At 43.2% G+C, this 24,229-nt stretch overlaps 1 protein-coding gene across 1 annotated transcript in view; it reads right to left on the reverse strand.

The window, feature by feature from the left end:
- LOC126456025 (retinal guanylyl cyclase 2) overlaps window positions 1–24,229 on the reverse strand; it is a 337,992-nt gene that overhangs the window by 89,839 nt on the left and 223,924 nt on the right. The window contains 1 exon segment of the mRNA XM_050091780.1: window positions 3,391–3,562. Within this exon segment, the coding sequence (XP_049947737.1) occupies window positions 3,391–3,562 (172 nt within the window).

The following is a 24,229-nucleotide window of genomic DNA, read 5'->3' on the forward strand; positions in this document are numbered from 1 at the left end:
GGTTCGGACCCCACTATAAACAGTAATTCCGATGCGAGATAACAGCGCTGTGCTATGAGGACGCTACGTCGAAGCAAACAAACATCGGAACAAAACGAAACAAACACAGGACGAACGTTAGTTGACTACAGTGCACGGCGGTGGATTGTTTCCAGTTCGCTCGATGTTGCACATCTTAAGCCTGGGCCGACCACTGTTTCTATTTTGCCTCTTTTTTCACAGTTCTGTACCCTTTCTCCCTGTTTTCATGCTTGATCTGCGTTCAGTTTCTGACCAGCTATCCACTGGCCCATCTTACCACTCAATATGACGAGGGTTCGATGGGCAGCGTCCCTTGTCAGAATTCATATGTAGCGTCTCTCATTCACGACATTGTTTTAGGCTGAGAATGAATTGGGAGCATTACTTTCTGGGCGACCCTCGTACTTTCCGATTCTTTTCAGCTCTGTTCACACAGTGTTTGATTTTTTGAACACGTTAAAGGGTCCATCTGGTAATAATTACCAAGTAGTTTTCCTTTTCTACATCATTTGTTCATGTTGCAACAGAACAATATGGAACTTGAACCATTTACGAATACCTGATGATGAGGCATTACGGACGCTACAGTAAACAGTCTCTGAAACAGATTTAATAATGACAGTTGTGGGATACAAACACGAGTAAAAGTGGGGAAAAGACCAGTATACTATTGGCGCCTGTGTGGAAGATTTCCCTCTCGGTAATGCTGCTGCTAGCTGTACAGCTGTGTGTTCTGATACTCGCTTTCGCTTTCATTTTTGTTTGTTTGTAGTTAAGACCGCGTACACGACAAACTTACTGGAAAACTCGCTCTTATCTATCACTGATTTGTGAAACAAGCCCGTACACAATCCAACAAGTTTTTTCCGTTTAACCTCACTTTAGAAGCAAATCGCTGTTCATGTATGCTATATTTTGACACTAATGGAAACGGCTACAAACGCTATTAAAGGATTTGTAACACTGACTTGGGCACCGTGGATAAGAAGAAGAAAAAAAGATGATGATGGTCAAAGGAATGGTTTAAAATGGAAGAGAAATATAAATAAGAAAACCTGTTAAAGGAAATGTTACATTCGGAACCCGATGATTACATCAACTTTTTCCAAACGACCAGTGAAATTTTTGATAATTTGTTTATAGTTACCGTGCCCTCACACTGGAAAAGAAGACAAAAGTATGCAAAAATTTATTCTCTCTCTGCTGACAGTTCATTAAAATACCGTAACGTGGAAACATAGAGCCTACATCGTCAGTGGAAGAACCGGAAAACTTTGATTTTTGTATTGTACTGCACTCCAGCTTGTTTCTTGCGCGTGGAATATTTCTTCTTAACCTCTTCCTGCGTAATATACGGCTGTAAAAAATGCAACATCTCTGCCATTTTGGCAACTGCCAGCGATAGCCATTTTGTTTTTATCCTTGATCGTAGTTTACATAGTCCTGAAACCTCATGATACAATGATATAAACTGTAATAAAACTCATTTTCACTAAACGTATGCAGCGAAACATCAATACGAAAAACGTTCGCAGTCTTGTCGAATTATCCGTCATCAAAATTTGTCTTAGACACGTCAATCACGCTCTATACTTGACAAGTAACTCAAAGAGCACCGTACACAGTCATATATTTGGCAGGCATAGTGAAGTTTGACGAACTGTTTGATCGGGTGTACGGGCCTTAAATAATAACACCGAGAACAAAATCTGTAACACAATGGCACATTGGGAATAAAAGTTTTGCCGGTGTAATGATGGTGTTAACCAATTATTATTACTCCCTCAGTCTTAAGCTTACTGCAGGTAATTAAAGTGAATTTTACGCCAGATGCACTTCGTTTTTATTACGAAGTATCTTCGATGGTCATTCTGGAAGTATGGATACATATGATTGTACGTTTTGGTTGCTGTAGAGTAAAAATAGTATTTCTTAATAAAATTAGTGTGACAGATAATTACGGTTTTTCTGCCTCTTGTTCAAATATTCTGCAAACCACAGCTTATTTCGTTGTTAACGGAGTCTGAGTTCGAAAGAAACTTCGTTGTTTATATGAACTTGGTAGTTTTTCTGGGTTTTTTGAAAGCACTTTCTCTTATGCTGCATTGGCACATTTGCTCCTCACCTCGCTTTAGAAACACAACTGCAGTTCCATGTGTTTGCTCTCAGCACCGTATTACAGTATTTATGATTGTTCATTTGTTTTTTCTGTAAGGTGTGAGCGTTGTCAATCTGTGATTTTTTTAAAAACAAAAATATATAATCCATCTCTCTCTGTCTCTCTCTCTGTGTGTGTATGTGTGTGTGTGTGTGTGCGCGCGCGCGTGCCTGTGGGCTGTGGGTAGGGGGAAGGGCAGAGAGAGAGACGGAGGAGAGAGAGAGAGAAAGAGTCTCTCTGAATACTGCAAGATCCCACCAGCCGGCCAAATTAAGACCGACGATGCACCCCCTTTCAACTCTGTGAAGTGCTGATAATGCTGTCTCACACGAGTACAGAGCCCCTACATGTCCTTCAAAGTAATCACTCAACATTTGACGCTGTTCAGCCTGCTTGTATACTCTACCAGACATGGTTGCAACACTAAACATGAACACTAATGCTCTCCGGCGACCATTCTGCCTGTCACGGAGAATTCTACATCTACATCTACATCCATACTATGCAAGCCACCTGACGGTGTGTGGTGGAGAGTACTTTTGAGTACCTCTATCGGTTCTCCCTTCTATTCCACTCTAGTGTTGTTCTTGGAAAGAAAGATTGTCGGTATGCCTCTGTGTGGGCTCTAATCTCTGTGATTTGATCCCCATGGTCTCTTCGCGACATATACGTAGGAGGGAGCAATATACTGCTTGACTCCTCGGTGAAGGTATGTTCTCGAAACTTCAACAAAAGCCCGTACCGAGCTACTGAGCGCCTCTCCTGCAGAGTCTTCCACTGGAGTTTATGAATCACCTCCGTAACGCTTTCGCGATTACTAAATGATCCTGTAACGAAGCGCGGTCCTCTCCGTTGGATCTTCTCTACCTCTTCTATCAACCCTATCTGGTACGGATCCCACACTGGTGAGCAATATTCAAGCAGTGGGCGAACAAGTGTACTGTAACCTACTTCCTTTGTTTTCGGAATTGCAACTGCAGTCATTAACATATCTGGTCATGACGTGTATGTGTACGAACTACATTGGCATCCGACCGTGTCTTGTGAATGCTGCACTCTCTTTGTGAGACAGTGTATGTTCAAGCTGAATGAGGATCAGTAACGTACTTTGACGTACCATTATAACAGCAAGGACCCTACCTGCATTAGGTACTGAACTACAGTCTTGATGTGGAAGCTGGCGTCGCGCTATGCTAGGCTGTGTGCCTGACCTGTGTGGAGGCCGATGCGCAGGCGCAGCGGAGTGCCGGGCAGGTGCCTGATGCGGAAGCGGCCGCTCTGGTGCAGCAGGTCCAGCGCCATGGTGGCCACCTGGTCCGCGTGGTCCGTGATGCGCACCGGCAGGCCGCCCACCACCATGTACGCGTCGCCGATCGTCTCCACCTGCGCACCAACGACCACATCGGCACTCGCCACCGACACACTTCTACACTGAAGCGCCAAAGAAACTGGTATAACCATGCGTATTCAAACACAGAGATATGTAAACAGGCAGAACGCGGCGCTGCGGTCGGCAACGCCTATATACGACAAGTGTCTGCCGCAGTTGTTAGAAGGGTTACTGCTGCTACAATGGTAGGTGTTCAAGATTTAAGTGAGTTTGAATGTGGTGTTACAGTCGGCGCACGAGCGATGGGACACACCATCTTCGCGGTAGCGATAAAGTAGGGATTTTCACGTAAGACCATTTCACGAGTGTACCGTTAACATCAGGAATCTTGTAAAACATCAAATCTCCGAGATCCTGCAAGAACGGAACCAACGGCGACTGAAGAGAATTCTTCAACATGACAGAAGTGCAGCCCTTCCGCAAACTGCTGCAGATTTCAATGCTGGGCCATCAACATGTGTCAGTGTGCGAACCATTCAACGAAACATCATCGATATGGGCTTTCGGAGCCGGAGACCCACTCGTGAACCCTTGATGACTGCACGACACAAAGCCTTACGCCTCGCCTGGGACCGTCAACACCGACATTGGGCTGTTCATGACTCGAAGCCTGTTGCCTGGTCGGACGAGTCTCTTTTCAAACTGTATCGAGCAAACGCACGTGTACGAATATGCAGACAACCTCACGAATCCATGGACCCATCGCCGCGCGGGATTAGCCGAGCGGTTTTGGGCGCTGCAGTCATGGACTTGCGGCTGGTCCCGGCGGAGGTTCGAGTCCTCCCTCGGGCATGGGTGTGTGTGTTTGTCCTTAGGATAATTTAGGTTAAGTAGTGTGTAAGCTTAGGGACTGATGACCTTAGCAGTTAAGTCCCATAAGATTTCACACACATTTAACCAGTTTTTTTGAACATGGACCTTTCATGTCAGCAGGGAACTGTTCCGGCTGGTGCAGGCACTGTAATTGTGTGGGGCGTGTGCAGTTGGAGTGATATAGCACCCCTGATACGCCTAGATACGACTGTGACACGTCACACGAACGTAAGCATCCTGTCTGATCACCTGCATCCATTCATGAGCATTGTGCATTCCGATGTACTTGAGCAGTTCCAGCAAGCAGTGTGACACCCCACACGTCCACAGTTTTGAGCATATCTGGGATGCCTTGCAACGTTCTGTTCGGAAGAGATATCTACTCCCTCGTACTCTTACGGATTTATGGGAAGCCCTGCGGGATTCATGCCGTCAATTTCCTCCAGCACTACCTCAGACATTATTCAAGTCCATGCCACGTCGTTTCGCGGCACTTCTGAGTGCTCGCGGGGGCCCGACACGATATTAGACAGGCGTACCAGTTTCTTTGCCTCTTCAGTGTATCTACACTCCTGGAAATTGAAATAGGAACACCGTGAATTCATTGTCCCAGGAAGGGGAAACTTTATTGACACATTCCTAGGGTCAGATACATCACAAGATCACACTGACAGAACCACAGGCACATAGACACAGACAACAGAGCATGCACAATGTCGGCACTAGTACAGTGTATATCCACCTTTCGCAGCAATGCAGGCTGCTATTCTCCCATGGAGACAATCGTAGAGATGCTGGATGTAGTCCTGTGGAACGGCTTGCCATGCCATTTCCACCTGGCACCTCAGTTGGACCAGCGTTCGTGCTGGACGTGCAGACCGCGTGAGACGACGCTTCATCCAGTCCCAAACATGCTCAATGGGGGACAGATCCGGAGATCTTGCTGGCCAGGGTAGTTGACTTACACCTTCTAGAGCACGTTGGGTGGCACGGGATACATGCGGACGTGCATTGTCCTGTTGGAACAGCAAGTTCCCTTGCCGGTCTAGGAATGGTAGAACGATGGGTTCGATGACGGTTTGGATGTACCGTGCACTATTCAGTGTCCCCCCGACGATCACCAGTGGTGTACGGCCAGTGTAGGAGATCGCTCCCCACACCATGATGCCGGGTGTTGGCCCTGTGTGCCTCGGTCGTATGCAGTCCTGATTGTGGCGCTCACCTGCACGGCGCCAAACACGCATACGACCATCATTGGCACCAAGGCAGAAGCGACTCTCATCGCTGAAGACGACACGTCTCCATTCGTCCCTCCATTCACGCCTGTCGCGACACCACTGGAGGCGGGCTGCACGATGTTGGGGCGTGAGCGGAAGACGGCCTAACGGTGTGCGGGACCGTAGCCCAGCTTCATGGAGACGGTTGCGAATGGTCCTCGCCGATACCCCAGGAGCAACAGTGTCCCTAATTTGCTGGGAAGTGGCGGTGCGGTCCCCTACGGCAATGCGTAGGATCCTACGGTCTTGGCGTGCATCCGTGCGTCGTTGCGGTCCGGTCCCAGGTCGACGGGCACGTGCACCTTCCGCCGACCACTGGCGACAACATCGATGTACTGTGGAGACCTCACGTCCCACGTGTTGAGCAATTCGGCGGTACGTCCACCCGGCCTCCCGCATGCCCACTATACGCCCTCGCTCAAAGTCCGTCAACTGCACATACGGTTCACGTCCACGCTGTCGCGGCATGCTACCGGTGTTAAAGACTGCGATGGAGCTCCGTATGCCACGGCAAACTGGCTGACACTGACGGCGGCGGTGCACAAATGCTGTGCAGGTAGCGCCATTCGACGGCCAACACCGCGGTTCCTGGTGTGTCCGCTGTGCCGTGCGTGTGATCATTGCTTGTACAGCCCTCTCGCAGTGTCCGGAGCAAGTATCGTGGGTCTGACACACCGGTGTCAATGTGTTCTTTTTTCCATTTCCAGGAGTGTATTACTGAGCAGCGTGAAGCCGGCCAAAGTGGCCGTGCGGTTAAAGGCGCTGCAGTCTGGAACCGCAAGACCGCTACGGTCGCAGGTTCGGATCCTGCCTCGGGCATGGATGTTTGTGATGTCCTTAGGTTAGTTAGGTTTAACTAGTTCTAAGTTCTAGGGGACTAATGACCTCAGCAGTTGAGTCCCATAGTGCTCAGAGCCATTTGAACCATTTTTTGAGCAGCGTGATTAGTACACAAAGCAGGCTCAGTTTCACCTCCTCCATGCTTGTGTTTCACACCAACATTCACTTCGCAGCCATCATCACAGTACCACTGTGAATAGCATGAACGAGGGTATGTCAATTAGTATTTGCATTTTCGGTGTAATGGTCTTTACGTTAACAATAAAGGTTAGCGCACATATCAGCAGTTATGTGGCACCTTCGTCTTTGCTTGTGGCAGCACAAGGTTAGCTCAAGCAGCTGCCAGAGAGCTACCTTAAAGCGCTAAAAAACAGGCGTTACTGTGCATGCACAGCTACGGTGAAGTAGCAACCCATGTTTGGTGTTTTTCTCTGGTTGAACGCTTCCCCTTCCATTTCTGGCTGTATTCCCGCGAATAGTGGTACAGCACCTGATGATATGTGTAGCAGCAACTCTTAAATGTTGTAAAACTATCTACGAAATAGTAATATAGTTATTGCAACATGTACATCCGTTTTCTTCGAAGTATAGATTATCTTCCAATGCGAGATTTTGAAGGACACGGTAGGCTCGAATGAAGTGAGTTAAGTCTTCAGTTTACCTCAATTTTAGATGGTCCAACTGTCTAAAACACTCATCTTGAGGTTAAAGCACTTTTTTCCGTGTTTGCTTTAACAATACATATGTTTTTGGATAACGTCCGCCTTTAGCAAAACACAATTTTGTTTCTTAACCCAAACTTGTTTCACTGCAGTTGTAGCATCTTCAGTGGGCTGTTATTTTATGGCTGTTAAAGAATGTTCTTTACTGTTTGTATACATGTAACTATTAGTTTTTAAATCATAATTAGAGATATTTGAAAAAACACATAAAATTATGAATTCATACCTTTTTACCACATGGTGTGGTTTTTCTGATGTATTGTGTTTCTACAGTGGCTATTTTGTATCACAGTTTCTCATCTGCAGCCACTTAGACATTAAAGTACTTAAAATGTTTAAGCCAAAATTACGATTTGAAAATTGTTATTTCTATACCAGAAATTAATAAATTCTGTCTCTCTCTCTCTTCTCTCTCTCTCTCTCTCTCTCTCTCTCTCTCTCTCTCTCTCTCTCTCTCTCTCTGTGTGTGTGTGTGTGTGTGTGTGTGTGTGTGTGTGTGTGTGTATTTACATTATGTTTAACTAGCATTCTATTTTTCCTCATCTCCATTACTGTAAAACACTATATATTGAGCTGTCACTTTCACTGTTTACCAGCTGTAAAAACAGACATGGCGGACAGTGGAACGTCTGAAGATGTAAAAGCAAGATGGCTGACTGTGGAACAGTTGAAAGTGTTCCTGGCAATTGAATTTTTCAGTGGTGTATGTGCAATTTTATTTTTTTATTTGTGTGTGTGTGTGTGTGTGTGTGTGTGTGTGTGTGTGTGAGAGAGAGAGAGAGAGAGAGAAATAGTGAGTGTGGCAGTAGGTTTGAGGATTTTATGGTGTGTGTGTATGTATGTGTTAGGTGAGTGGTAAGGGGGGGGGGGTGGAGAGCTCTGTAGGTTAATGCTGTCTAATATTCCTTGAGGGCACACACAAGACACTGGAGAATCTTATCACAGAAAGTTAGTAAATCATAAAACAAGAAGAAAGAAACAATAATCCAAACTTAAATGCAGGTCTGACAAGAGAATTAGTTGCAGAAGAAACAAGATGCATGATAAAGGAAAACAAAACAACACATTGACAGGAACAAAAACTGAAGAAGAAAAACCTTGAGAAAAATAAAGGACAAACTTAAAAACAATGAGGCACTCATTACGAGATCAGACAAGGGCAGCACCTTGATAATAATAAAACAGGATGAATACAAGAAATAAACCTTAAAATTTCTGGAAGACAACAACATAACAAAGCTAACCAGTGACCCAACACAAAGATACCATAAAAACACACAAACAATCCTAAAAAATATTTCACACATAGTCTCAAATCAGAAAGCAAAATGGCTCATACAAAAGAACCCTCAAGCACCCACACTGAACAGGCTACTAAAGCTCCACAAGGATGGCATTCCGATACGTCCCGTTGCCAATTTCAGAAGTGCACCCACATACCATTTAGCCAGAGAAATGCACACATACTTACAGAAACATTACATATACACAAATAACAGAAGTGTATACAAAACTGAAGAGCTGATGTAACAAATCAAGGACTTCAACAAATCCTACAACAGCCACATGCACATCATTTGACATCACATCCATGCACACCAATGTCCCCTCCACACAAACCATCAACATCATCAAACGATAATTAGAAGAACAAGCCAAAATTCCCAAACCCCACATGAAAGAAATAGCTAGCATTCTAAAATTAATCACAGAGCAAAATTGTTTCTCATTTGACAATCAATTCTATTCACAAGAAGACGGGCTTCCAATGGGGTCACCAGTCAGTGGACTCCTAGCCAACATTTTTCTCAATCACATTGAAGTTAAAATATTTTAAACACTAGTATGACCCAAGCAATACCAGATAATATACCGGTACCGTTATGTAGATGACATCATATGCCTTCTAGATGAAACATCAAGTTGCATCCAACAACTCCACAGTGATATAAACAAAATACACCCAAAAATAAAATTCACCGTAGAAACAGAGCATGACACAAGTTAAACTTCCTTGACCTCACAATATACAGACACAACAACAAACACCAATTCTCTATATTCAGGAAAGTGACCACCACCAGCACAGCCATTCACAACAACTACAAGAATGAATTACAGACCATCAGACAAATAGCAGAAGTGAATAGATATGACGGAAACACTACAGATAAACTGAAACACAAAATTAAAACAGAATTAAAAAGGACACCCAACACACAAAAACAAAGGCCTCCTCATCAACTTACGAACACACAGAATACACATATAAGCACACATGAACTAGAAACACCCACAATGACAAAGTCCACTCTCACCTACAACAACAAAGCAGTCCACAAACTAGGCAACATACTCAAAAAACAAGGGGTAAAAATAGCTTACAGTACAGACATCGCAACACAGAAAAAACTAAGGACAACCAACACAAGCTCAGACAAACACAACACATCTGGTATTTACCAACTAACATGTCAGGACTGCAAATCAGTTTATACAGGGCAGACAAGCAGAAACTTTAATATCACATACACAGAACACAGAAGAGCATTAAAAAGTAACAGCTGTCATTCCACATTTGCTGAACACCCAACAAACATCAATAATGAATTGAAAATTCTCAAATGCAGCAACATCCCCCCACAAAAACTAATAATTCAAGAAAATTATCAGATACAAAAGACCACAGTGGAAGGAAAACAAGTGATAAATGAATACACAGCTCTCTGCAATGGAACTCTGTTCTCTGCCCTCAAAGAATTATTAGACAAGACCAAACTATAGAGCTCTGCCCCCCCCATCCCACCCCTCACCCCACATGCGCATACACACACACACACATACACACACACACACACACACACACACACAAATCTTCAAACCTATTGTCACACTCTCTCTTTCTCCCTCTCTGCCTCTCCATTTTCACATGCAACACACACACACACACACACACACACACACACACACACATGCACACACAAAAATAAAGAAAACTGCACAGACACCTCTGAAAGATTCAGAACAACTGCCAGGAACACTCTCAACTGTTCCACTGTCAGCCATCTTGTTTTTACACCTTCAACTGTTCCACTGACCGCCATATTTGTTTTTACAGCTGGTAAACAGTGACAGTGACAGTTCAATATATAGTGTTTGACAGTGATGAAGATGAGGAAAAATAGAAATCAAGTGAAACATAATGTAAACAGACACACACACACACACACACACACACACACACACACATACACATACACATACACACACATAATTAATTATTTCTGGCACAGAAATAACAATTTTCATATCGTAATTTTGGTTTAAACAATTTATCTACTTTGAGGTGTAAGTGGTTGCAGATGACAAACTGTGGAACAAAACAGTCACTGTAGAAACACAATACACCAGAAAAACCACGCCATGAGGTAAAAAGGTATGAATTCATAATTTTATATGTTTTTTTTAATATCTGTAATTACGATTTAAAAACTAGTAGTTACATATATACAAACAGTGAAGAACATTCTTTATCTTTAACAGCCATAAAGTAACAGCCCACTGAAGGTGCTGCAACTGCAGTGAAACATGTTTGGGTTAAAAAACAAAACTGGGTTTTGCTAAAGGCGGACCTTGTCCAAAAACATATGTATAGTCTAAAACACTATTTTAAGAATCTAAAACAGTGTTCAACAACACACCTGTTTTTCGAGATTGTCATGTTAAAATAATTTCATACTCTTAGAAAAATGCCATGTATTTCTAAACGGAGTTAATAAAGTTCCTAACTTTTGGCTAGGCACAGTCACTCAGAGTATGAAAACCCTGCACTTGTCCTCGTGGTTTCGGTAAAGCATTAAAGTTCTGAACGCTCACCTGTGGTGGACAGAATCCACATTGCCGAGTCCTGAATCCGTCGGTTGTGAACACAGACTATCGGTAGATGGACGGAAAATAGCTTTTCCGATTCAAATACGATTGTGGATCTCTTCGAGGACTGTCTATTCTAATGTGCATCATGTCAATCGGCCCAGGCGCGCCAGGAATCCTGTTTCCTGAGAAACTGGCCTCAATTTGTGCCCTTTCTACGTCGACTCCTACACCACTAACAAACTCACTCTTTCTATGACACGTTATAAAGAACCAATATAGATATTAAATTTGTCTGCCACTCCTGTAAGACTCGCCGCTTCGTGGCTAGCAAACCACAAAATGATCAGAAAGTGCTGTAGTGGAAGCAGCTTCCCATTTCCCCCTTCCGGATACTTAGAATTTTTTTTATTTTATTTTATTTTTTATTTTTTATTTATTTTTTGTCTACTGACTGGTTTGATGCGGCCCGCCACGAATTCCTTTCCTGTGCCAACCTCTTCATCTCAGAGTAGCACTTGCAACCTACGTCCTCAATTATTTGCTTGACGTATTCCAATCTCTGTCATCCTCTACAGTTTTTACCCTCTACAGCTCCCTCTAGTACCATGGAAGTCATTCCCTCATGTCTTAGCAGATGTCCTATCATCCTGTCCCTTCTCCTTATCAGTGTTTTCCACACATTCCCTTCCTCTCCGATTCTGCGTAGAACCTCCTCATTCCTTACCTTATCAGTCCACCTAATTTTCAACATTCGTCTATAGCACCACATCTCAAATGCTTCGATTCTCTTCTGTTCCGGTTTTCCCACAGTCCATGTTTCACTACCATACAATGCTGTACTCCAGACTTACATCCTCAGAAATTTCTTCCTCAAATTAAGGCCGGTATTTGATATTAGTAGACTTCTCTTGGCCAGAAATGCCTTTTTTGCCATAGCGAGTCTGCTTTTGATGTCCTCCTTGCTCCGTCCGTCATTGGTTATTTTACTGCCTAGGTAGCAGAATTCCTTAACTTCATTGACTTCGTGACCCTCAATCCTGATGTTAAGTTTCTCGCTGTTCTCATTTCGACTACTTCTCATTACCTTCGTCTTTCTCCGATTTACTCTCAAACCATACTGTGTACTCATTAGACTGTTCATGCCGTTCAGCAGATCATTTAATTCTTCTTCACTTTCACTCAGGATAGCAATGTCATCAGCGAATCGTACCATTGATATCCTTTCACCTTGTATTTTAATTCCACTCCTGAATCTTTCTTTTATTTCCATCATTGCTTCCTCGATGTACAGATTGAAGAGTATGGGCGAAAGGTTACAGCCTTGTCTTACACCCTTCTTAATACGAGCACTTCGTTCTTGATCGTCCACTCTTATTATTCCCTCTTGGTTGTTGTACATATTGTATATGACCCGTCTCTCCCTATAGCTTACCCGTACTTTTTTCAGAATCTCGAACAGCTTGCACCATTTTATATTGTCGAACGCTTTTTCCAGGTCGACAAATCCTATGAAAGCGTCTTGATTTTTCTTTAGCCTTGCTTACATTATTAGCCGTAACGTCAGAATTGCCTCTCTCGTCCCTTTACTTTACCTAAAGCCAAACTGATCGTCACCTAGCGCATTCTCAATTTTCTTTTCCATTCTTCTGTATACTATTCTTGTAAGCAGCTTCGATGCATGAGCTGTTAAGCTGATTGTGCGATAATTCTCGCACTTGTCAGCTCTTGCTGTCTTCGGAATTGTGTGGATGATGCTTTTCCGAAAGTCAGATGGTATATCGCCAGACTCATATATTCTACAAAAAGTGGTTCAAATGGCTCTGAGCACTATGGGACTCAACTGCTGAGGTCATAAGTCCCCTAGAACTTAGAACTACTTAAACCTAACTAACCGAAGGACAACGCACACATCCATGCCCGAGGCAGGATTCGAACCTGCGACCGTAGCAGTCGCGCGGTTCCAGACTGCAGCGCCAGAACCGCTCGGCCACCAGAGGCCGGCTATATTCTACACACCAACGTGAATAGTCGTTTTGTTGCCACTTCCCCCAATGATTTTAGAAATTCTGATGGAATGTTATCTATCCCTTCTGCCTTATTTGACCGTAAGTCCTCCAAAGCTCTTTTAAATTCTGATTCTAATACTGGATCCCCTATCTCTTCTAAATCGACTCCTGTCTCTTCTTCTATCACATCAGACAAATCTTCACCCTCATAGAGGCTTCCCTGCACTTCCTATTTATTTCATTCCTCAGCGACTTGTATTTCTGTATTCCTGATTTTCCCGGAACATGTATGTACTTCCTCCTTTCATCAATCAACTGAAGTATCTCTTCTGTTCCCCATGGTTTCTTCGCAGCTACCTTCTTTGTGCCTATGTTTTCCTTCCCAACTTCTGTGATGGCTCTTTTTAGAGATGTCCATTCCTCTTCAACTGTACTGCCTACTGCGCTATTCCTTATTGCTGTATCTATAGCGTTAGAGAACTTCATACGTATCTCGTCATTCCTTAGTACTTCCGTATCCCATTTCTTTGCGTATTGATTCTTCCTGACTAATGTCTTGAACTTCAGCCTACTCTTCATCACTACTATATTGTGATCTGAGTCTATATCTGCTCCTGGGTACGCCTTACAATCCAGTATCTGATTTCGGAATCTCTGTCTGACCATGATGTAATCTAATTGAAATCTTCCCGTTTCTCCCGGCGTTTTCCAAGTATACCTCCTCCTCTTGTGAATTTTGAACAGGGTATTCGCTATTACTAGCTGAAACTTGTTACAGAACTCAATTAATGTTTCTCCTCTTTCATTCCTTGTCCCAAGCCCATATTCTCCTGTAACCTTTTCTTCTACTCCTTCCCCTACAACTGCATTCCAGTCGTCCATGACTAGTAGAGTTTCGTCCCCCTTTACATACTGCATTACCCTTTCAATATCCTCATACACTTTCTCTATCTGTTCATCTTCAGCTTTCGACATCGGCATGTATACCTGAACTATCGTTGTCGGTGTTGGTCTGCTGTCGATTCTGATTAGAACAACCCGGTCACTGAACTGTTCACAGTAACACACCCTCTGCCCTACCTTCCTATTCATAACGAATCCTACACCTGTTATACCATTTTCTGCTGCTGTTGATATTACCCGGTACTCATCTGACCAGAAATCCTTGCCTTCCTTCCACTTCACTTCACTGACCCCTACTATATCTAGATTGAGCCTTTGCATTTCCCTTTTCAGATTTTCTAGTTTCCCTACCACGTTTAAGCTTCTGACATTCCACGCCCCGACTCGTAGAACGTTATCCTTTCGTTGATTATTCAATCTTTTTCTCATGGTAACCTGCCCCTTGGCAGTCCCCTCCGGGAGATCCGAATGGGGGACTATTCCGGAATCTTTTACCAATGGAGAGATCATCATGACACTTCTTAAAATACAGGCCACATGTCCTGTGGATACACGTTACGTGTCTTTAATGCAGTGGTTTCCATTGCCTTCTGCATCCTCATGTCGTTGATCATTGCTGATTCTTCCGCCTTTAGGGGCAATTTCCCACCCCTAGAACAAGAGAATGCCCTGAACCCCTATCCGCTTCGCCGCCCTCTTCGACAAGGCCGTTGGCCGAATGAGGCTGACTTCTTATGCCGGAAGTCTTCGGCCGCCAATGCTGATTATTTATCAAAGTTTAGGCAGTGGCGGGGATCGAACCCGGGACCGAAGACGTTTTGATTATGAATCAAAGACACTACCCCTAGACCACGGGTTCCTAAATTTTGCAATTGACTCCACTGTCACATGACCCCGCACACGAAAATGTTAAGTTCAGTGTTTCAATACTGCGTCACCACATTCTCGCTAGATTTTGATCCGTGAGACTTCTGTAATAAATGGCAGTTTCATGATTCATCCAATTGGAGTTCTTTTGCAGTTCCACAAGTAAAGGTGATTTTATACTTACACGTAAAATGTTTACCTTACGGTTAACGATGAACCGTGAACACGAAATAGTCGATCACCGGAACTGGCACAGTTTCCAGAAGAACTCCCCACAAACAAATTACGTGTTACCTGGAGTCTATCCACAGTCTCAGACAGCACTGCGCATGTGCTAATGGGGCGGCTTGGGAGATTGTAAGGGGTCCGTAGGCCCTTACTATAAGTCTGCACTCGGCACGGTTCGATAGGGCAAACAATCGATAGTGTGTCGTGTTGCGAGAGCGAGTGTAAAGTTGAGTCAGTTCCCAGGTTGCGGGCCGCGCCGTGTGGAGGCTGCGGTGTCCGAGCAAGGTTTACTGACAAAAGGGAGTGGCCATCGCCGCGGTTTAACCCCTTCGTGTTAGGATAATACGGGAAAGTGAAGAAGTACAATTACGAGAGTGATCAGTGATATTTTTGTGCCGATATTTATTTGGTTTCGCGTCTACCGCGCCGGCATCATTTGGATTGCAGTGTTGGATTGCAGTGATTGAATTTGCGTGTGATAATAATGAATAACGAAGAGGCCTGTGCTGAGATTAGCCGTAATTAATTATGTATGACGAAGGCAGTAGCTGTCTCCTTTTTCTTGTGTTTTAGAGACGAATATAGGTTCTTGCTTAATGAAGCTGTGTTGGCGTTCTTCTTGTCACCAAACATTTCATTATTACAGCATTTGAGAAGGACAAAATGGAATGTAACACCTCCGTAGCAGTCAAATCCGATTGCCAGCCCCATTAGGTACACGGTCACATTATTTAATAATTATTTGGGCTGCTATCACATCCCGATCGAGTGGGATACATAGATCGGACTTGTTACACCCTTGGCTTACCGTGAAAGGACAAGTGCAATTTTCGGACGAATCATAAAGAACAATAGGTGATTTTACCTTGCTTAAAGCGAGAAAATATTTTTCAATTTTGGATCGAGAGGAGCATAAACTTTAAAATCGCGACAAGAACAGTGCATTTTTGAACAATACGAAGTAATAGCATCTTACGATTGTGACTAAACTGTTTTTTCTTGCCATATTAGATAAGAATAATAGTGTCAATAAACTGTGTTATAATGTGCAAATGCGTAAAGCCGCGCGAAAAACTGTGAAAAGTGAACACTAAAGAAAGACACGTGTGAACATTAAAATAGCAAAACGAACTAAGAATTTGTCACTAAAGCTTTTACAGAAGTGTTTAATAGTAATATTGTGACTGGAATTGCTTTTTAAATAGTGAAAATCGGACAGCTTTATGTGGACCCATAAACTGTTATGCGGACGACAATTCATGTGGCGACGCAATTGTTGAGTGACGTCACGCAGACCCGTGTAGCAGTTGCGCCAAAGAGCTTCGATCTGCGAGGTGATTTCACACATCATCCCAACTACCTGTGCAAGGAGTAGTTCAAGCACAGACGCACTACTCCGAGCGCCGACCCGGCATCTAGCGGCCGAACTACAACTACGCCCGCCTGCAGCGCCACGGAGCTGCCGGCTGAGAACTACGACGTCCCGCCACAGCGAGCAGCGCGACTTCGAGAGTGTGAGCGCCGACCCGGCATCTAGCAGCCGAACTACAAACTACGCCCGACTACAGCGCCACGGAGCGGCCGACAGAGAACTACGACGCCTCGCCACAGATCTTCAGTGCGACTTCACGCGGCTCCCGCAGCAGTACAGTGCCATGCCCACTTCAAACGTCAAAACATCGCGACTCATGGTAACGTCAGTTGGTGAGTGAAGACGACTGGTTAGCATAACATTAAATTGCAGTGTGCAGTCTTCGCGGTAAATAAACAATTGTATACTGAGTTTCACATTAGGAAAAGTGCCCAATTACAGTAATTTCCGAAAAGTTTGCGAAACATACTCTGAAATATAGCATACTTATTTATGCATACTGCGTTGTCTAAATGGTAATTATACAGATATGCTCATTGTTTTTGGGGATTTTACATTTATAGATTTCATGAGTGGTGTGATTTATCTTATTTAAAACATTTTACATAAACTGTGTATGTGAAAATTGTTGTTTGAAATTATTAAGTTTTGAGGGTTGTTATGTTCGGTACTCATGCATATTGTATCAATTTGGGATTAACTGAAGATACTGCAGGTACTGTTTGATTAGTTTCATGGTAATTAGGAGTGTTTTGGGTTAATAGAGGTTATTTTGTATTACTTGCCTGTGCACTAAAAATAAACAAAACATGTCTACTGAAGATAAGCAGGTTTGTGAGGCAGTAGTTGAAAGGAATGGGATAGGACAGGAAGACAGAGATGATTCGGGTATCAGTGATTATGGAGTGTCATTAGATAGCCCAGTAGCATATTCAACTAGTTATCCCGAGACACCGGGACAAACGACGAGAGATAAGTCAGTTTCAGAGGATGGAGATAAGTGGTCGATGTTGATAGACTTGATAAAGGTGACCAAGGCATCATTAGAGAAAGGTTTCAGAGAAATTAACGCATCAATACAGGAAAATTTACGAGAATTCAGAGAATCATTAAAGGAAGATTTCAAAGAAGCTAGAGAATGATTAAAGGAAAATTTCCAAGAAACTAGATTAAGGAGGGAAATATTCTACAAATCACTAAAGGAAGGTTTACAAGAAACTATAGTACAAGAGATCAAAACATTGCAAATGAAGATGGAATGTAATCTGAAGAAGGAAATGCAGGAGTTTTCAGAACGACTGAAGATGAACATCGACGAAAGAGAGAGGAAGCTACAGAAGAGTAGAGACCAAGTCCAGGGAGATATGGAGAAGATGGAAGGAAAGTTAACAAAAAAGATAGAAGACGATGTTGAAGAAACTAAAGCTGAAGTGGAAACAAATTGCGATCATGGAATCGCCGAGGTGACGCAGATGCAGAAACAATGCAACGATGCGGTTAAGGGGATAGGAGATAGGCAATAGCAATTGGCTGTCAATCTGAGAATTGCTATAGCCGTGCAACGAGAAGAGGATAACCAGAGGGTTGCAATGGAAGGTGAGGCCTTCACTTGGGGAGTCAAGAAGAAGGAAAGGGCTACTAGCTATGATCAGTTTGAAGGAGAATTCTTGAAGAAATACTGGTCCAAAGGTCATCAATTTGCAGCACTTGAGGACCTACTCCACCGCAAGTCACTTAGTACATGGAGAGGAACGTTGAGAGAGTTTGCCGAACATTTGTGGGAATTGGACGAGACCTTGGAACAACCCCTGAGTGATGACGTAATGATATCTGCGATAAAAAGAAGACTGGGCCGGAAAATGCAAGAAACTGTATCTGGGAGCCTAATTAAAGATAGGGAGGCCTTGATGGAGATACTGGAGCAGTTGGAATCTGTTCGATCACAGGAACACAATCAAGCTAATGATCACAACCGAGAGGTAAGTAATGACCCAAGGAATCATTTTAATCATTCGTCTGATTATCGAGGAAGAGGTGGAGGGACCGGAAAACTGAATGACACTCCAGGTGAGGTCCGGTCAAGAGTGAGAGCTACCAGGACCCGAATAAACCTAATAAGATATATTTAGGACATTTAGTTGTTGAGCGGACATTTGAAAAAGGAAAATGTTTATTTACATAGTGTTTTCTGATGTATTATAATTAGAATTGCATATTTCATATCGACGATTACCTGAGAATGGGTATAAAACCTGTAACAACTAATTTGTAGTATAATAATTCATATGTCATGTGTTTAAGTAATAATTTTTGATTGTATGTTGTGTGTTTCATTCAATATTGGACTATAGAGGACTATTGCTGTTTGATATAAAAATTGTAATTTGGGCAATGCCATGTTTATGAGATGTAATAACCTTTTATAGAAATTATTGTGGAGGCAGCCCACTGCCGGAGTCGAGGGATTATTTGGTGAATTGTACTTTTATCAATTATTTACACTATGTGTTTTGTTCAGATGTAGCAATGTCTAATTCCCTTGCCGATTCTTTTACGCCAGTGGCTCCAAAGAAGTTTTCGAGGGCGGGGATGTAAGGGGTCCGTAGGCCCTTACTATAAGTTTGCACTCGGCACAGGTCGATAGGGCAAACAATCGATAGTGTGTCGTGTTGCGAGAGCGAGTGTAAAGTTGAGTCAGTTCCCAGGTTGCGGGCCGCGCCGTGTGGAGGCTGCGGTGTCCGAGCAAGGTTTACTGACAAAAGGGAGTGGCCATCGCCGCGGTTTAACCCCTTCGTGTTAGGATAATACGGGAAAGTGAAGAAGTACAATTACGAGAGTGATCAGTGATATTTTTGTGCCGATATTTATTTGGTTTCGCGTCTACCGCGCCGGCATCATTTGGATTGCAGTGTTGGATTGCAGTGATTGAATTTGCGTGTGACAATAATGAATAACGAAGAGGCCTTTGCTGAGATTAGCCGTAATTAATTATGTATGACGAAGGCAGTGGCTGTCTCCTTTTTCTTGTGTTTTGGAGACGAATATAGGTTCTTGATTAATGAAGCTGTGTTGGCGTTCTTCTTGTCACCAGACATTTCATTATTACAGCATTTGAGAAGGACAAAATGGAATGTAACAACTCCGTAGCAGCCAAATCCGATTGCTAGCCCCATTAGGTACACGGTCACATTAATTAATAATTATTTGGGCTGCTATCAGATCCCGATCGAGCGGGATACATAAATCGGACTTGTTACAAGCTCCAGAAAAATTTTCCTGGTAGGCTCTGGCTGCCTGCTCTTATTGCTTATACAGAAACAGCCACAGTACAACTAGTGAGAAACGGGAGAAGGCACTGCTTATATGCGATTTTAGCTCTGTGTATGGCAGCTGTTTGAGCTAACCTATTACCACACCAGGTCACTTTGCGCTCTTGTAATGTGAACATAGCTGCGACCAAGGAGATTAGAAGCTGTGGTGATGCCCTGACGCAGTAATTGCGAAGTCAATGATTAATGCTCCGTTACCTTAGGGTACCCACAACACTGTGAGTTGAAAGTCTGTATTGTAGTTTCGAAATGGAGACGTAAATCTGTGTAACAATGGTTACTCGCGTTGCCTACGGAATCACAAACAGAAGTGGAAAGTCAGCTGTTACGTTCTACAGGTAAACACTTTGTCTAAAATAATACTTTTGGTTTAAATATATTCTTATCCGCGTTTTCACTTACTGGCTTCAAACTTTTAAGATTGTAATATGGAGGTTCACAAGAAAAAGCTTCTGGATTAAGGCATTGCAACGAAATAAGAACACCAGTCAAATATAGCACTATATAGTCGGAACGTTTCTGTAAAGTTCATACTGACAGAACTTTAACGTTATGCATTGGCATTAGAGCCTTGCTTTTGTCATTGGTTCTCTCCAAAACACAGACTGTAAGTTGTGCTGGATGTTTCATAAATTACTGTAATGTTTCAGCGAATTTATTTGACAGAATCTAATTTTAAAGTTTCTTTCCTTTGCTGTCACAGCAGTTGCACATGCATTTGCGTTTGAGATGTTACAGTGAATGACTAATGCGATTAGGCACCAAATTATTCGTTTAAATTTTCGCAGTAATAATTATTTTTTCGGTGGCTACATGATTATTTTGCTCTGTGCTGTTATGTTGGAAGATTTTTCTTTATATCATGAACTTTTGTCACTTTACGCATTCGTTTGTTTTCTAATGTTGCCAAAAGGATGTGTGTCCCTCAGTCTGGATTCACCATTTCATGACAGTGTTGTTCGTATCTAGAGAAAGTTGTACGTTCTCTGTGAATTAAACATGCAATACAGAAAGAGTATCAAGCTTCAACAGCCAAACTGTCATCTAATGCAGCAAAATACTTCTTTAAACGACGTGGCAAGGTGCTTGGAGAATAATAACTATGTAACTGAAGAGAGTATTTCAGTGCTTGGCAGAATATCTGGTATAAAGGAAGAGTTTGCGTGTCAGTTTGCCTAGACGACAGGTTCTGTCGTTATTTTACACAATATGGCTCAACTTTGAGTCTTTTGCATTAACGCTTAGCTCTTATTCTACAGGAGCATATGGTCATGTCAGAGTTATATTTGATACTTGCTTCCACAACTTAGAACAATAACTAAGTGGTAGAAAAGTGGGGCCAGGACACCTGGTTTCACGACTGATGCAATATGTAGATCCACATATTTCCATATATTTAATGCTTAGTGAAGTTATAAGTAAAGATTTAAACGAAACCTTATTTTTGTACGTGAGCGTCCACGTGAGGTGTTAATGGTCACTTGATAATCACTTGGTATTACAGTCTAATATAGCTCACGTAGTGAGTGCGCTGCATGTCCTTGTTCACAGAAACAAAAGTAAATGCAAATATAGTAGCCGGCCGGTGTGGCCGAGCGGTTCTAGGCGCTTCAGTCTGGAACCACGCGACCGCTACGGTCGCAGGTTCGAATCCTGCCTCGGGTATGGATGTATGTAATGTCGTTAGGTTAGTTAGGTTTAAGTAGTTCTAAGTTCTAGGGGACTGATGACATCAGATGTTAAGCCCCATAGTGCTCAGAGCCATTTGAACCATTTGAAATACAATAACGCAGTTAACAAGGGTCTTTCAGTAAGACAATGGAATTTTTAAAGAATTTATTACGAGAATAGAAGTTATTTTTCAGCGAAATCGTCCTCAAATTCTATGCACTTATGCAAGCGCTGGACAAGCTTCCCAATTGCACATGCAAATGCAAGGAAGGGGGGGGGGGGCTGCCTAACCAGTGTAAGTAGGCTGTTTATTTTCTTATTGGCAACGTTACGTAGCGCTCTGTATGAAAATCACTGGCTGTGCTGTGTGCAGCCTGTGGCTAGTTAGCATTGTTGTCTGCCATTGTAGTGTTGGGCAGCGGCAACCGGATGTGAACAGCGCGTAGCGTTGCGCAGTTGGAGGTGAGCCGCCAGCAGTGGTGGATGTGGAGAGAGAAATGGCGGAGTTTTGATATTTGTAAGAATGGATGTCATGAACTGCTATGTATATTATGATTTTTCGACACTATTAAGGTAAATACATTGTTTGTTCTCTATCAAAATCTTTCTTTTGCTAACTATGCCTATCAGTAGTTAGTGCCTTCCGTAGTTTGAATCTTTTATTTAGCTGGCAGTAGTGGCGCTTGCTGTATTGCAGTAGTTCGAGTAACCAAGATTTTTGTGAGGTAAGCGATTTGTGAAACGCATAGGTTAATGTTAGTCAGGGCCATTTTTTTTGTAGGGATTTTTGAAAGTCAGATTGCGTTGCGCTAAAAATATTGTGTCAGTTTAAGCACAGTCGTATATAAATTTTTTAAAAAGGGAACGTTTCACCAGTAGTGATGCGCTGTTCTGTTGCCTGGACTTCCGCGTCGTCCGCCACCTTGAGACCTTGAACCACACTAGGAGCTTCTTTCAGTGGGTTAAAAATGTGATAATATGAAGGTGCCAAATATGGGAAATAAGAGGTGTGGGGCAAGCAGACGAACTTCAGGACTCCCTACACACATCCACGCACCTTTCTTTCATTTCTGATGGTCAAATGTTTTGGAAACCACCTCACACACACAATTTCTCGAACATCAGCACTTTATAAACAATATGGTGGGCTGATTCGATACTAATTTTCATCGTTGTTCCTATATCAACCAACGTAATACGTCTGTTTTCCCGTATCAACTCTCACAATGTTGGTCTGCGTGACCGCCAAGACAGAGCGTCCTGGGCTTGGAGAATCTTCAGCAATTGTTACAACCCATTTGAATTTGTCTGCTTGCTTGTACATTTGTCTTCGACTCAAACAACTTTCACCGTACTGCATTGCCATCCGATGGTGAATTTCGAATGATTTCAACTCTTCAGCTAACAGAAATCTAATGACACACCACTGATCCACGTTGGTGCAAACCTGCCGGGATGCTGCCACCTTATTTCACTGGTGCCCAGCTTTCCGTTCGCGAGGCAGACGTGCCAGGCCCAAATGATAATAATTCTAAGACACCACCAAAAAATATCAAAGAAGCACAAACTATGTAGAAGTTTTGAATTTTTATACAACTTTTCGTGTTATTTATTGAAGGGACCTAGGATTTTTAATTATGGTTTATCATACAGATAAGACAAATTCCGCCTTTTCCAACAAAAGTTACTTGTGTGTGACGAACATGTTCCACCTACTCATGCTAAGCATCTTCATGGTATTTATTTTTATATCCTGTTTATGTATACATTTGTTTTTCTACATTGAAGAGTCAAAGAAACTGCTACACCTGCCTAATATCGTGTACGGCCGTCGTGAACACACAAAAGTGCCGCAGCATGACCTGACATGGACTCGACTAACGCCTGAAGTACTGCTGGAGGCAACTGACACCATGAATCCTGCAGGACTGTCCATAAATGCGTAAGAGTAAGAAGGATGGAGATCTCTTCAGAACAGCACGTTGCAAGGCATCCCAGATATGCTCAATAATGTGGACGTATGGGGTGTCGTACTGCTTGCTGGAACTGCTCAAGTCCGTCGGAATGCTCAATGGACATGAATGGATGCAGGGGATCAGACAGGATGCTTACGTTCGTGTCACCTGTCACAGTCGTATCTAGACGTATCAGGGGTCCCATATCAGTGCAACTGCACACGCCCCACACAATTATAGTGCCTACACCAGCTGGAACAGTTCCCTGCTGACAAGAAGCGTCCATGGATTCATGACGTTCTCTCTATAGCCGTGAGCGTCCATCCGCTCGATACAATTTGAAGCGAGACTCATCCGACCAGGCAACATGTTTCCAGTCAATAGTCCAATGTCGGTGTTGACGGGCCTAGGCGAGGCGTAAAGCTTTGTCTTCTGCAGTCACCAAGGGTACACGAGTGGGTCTTCGGCTCCGAAAGCCCATATTGGTGATGTTTCGTTGAGTGGTTCGCACGCTGACACTTGTTGAAGACCCAGAACTGAATTCAGCAAAAATTTGCGGAAGGGTGCATTTCTCTCACGTTGAACGATTCTCTTCAGTCGCCATTAGTCCCGTTCTTGCAGGATCTTTTTCCAGCCGCAGCGATGTAGGAGATTTGATGTTTTATCGGATTCCTGATATTGACGGTACACTCGTGAAATGGTCGTTCGGGAAAATCTCCACTTCACCGCCATCTCGGAGATACTGTGCCCATCGTTCGCGCGCCGACTTCAACACGACATTTAAACTCATTTAAATCTGGATAA

This window comes from Schistocerca serialis, chromosome 2 (genome assembly GCF_023864345.2).
Source record: "Schistocerca serialis cubense isolate TAMUIC-IGC-003099 chromosome 2, iqSchSeri2.2, whole genome shotgun sequence".
In the NCBI taxonomy this organism is placed as follows: Eukaryota; Metazoa; Arthropoda; class Insecta; order Orthoptera; family Acrididae; genus Schistocerca; species Schistocerca serialis.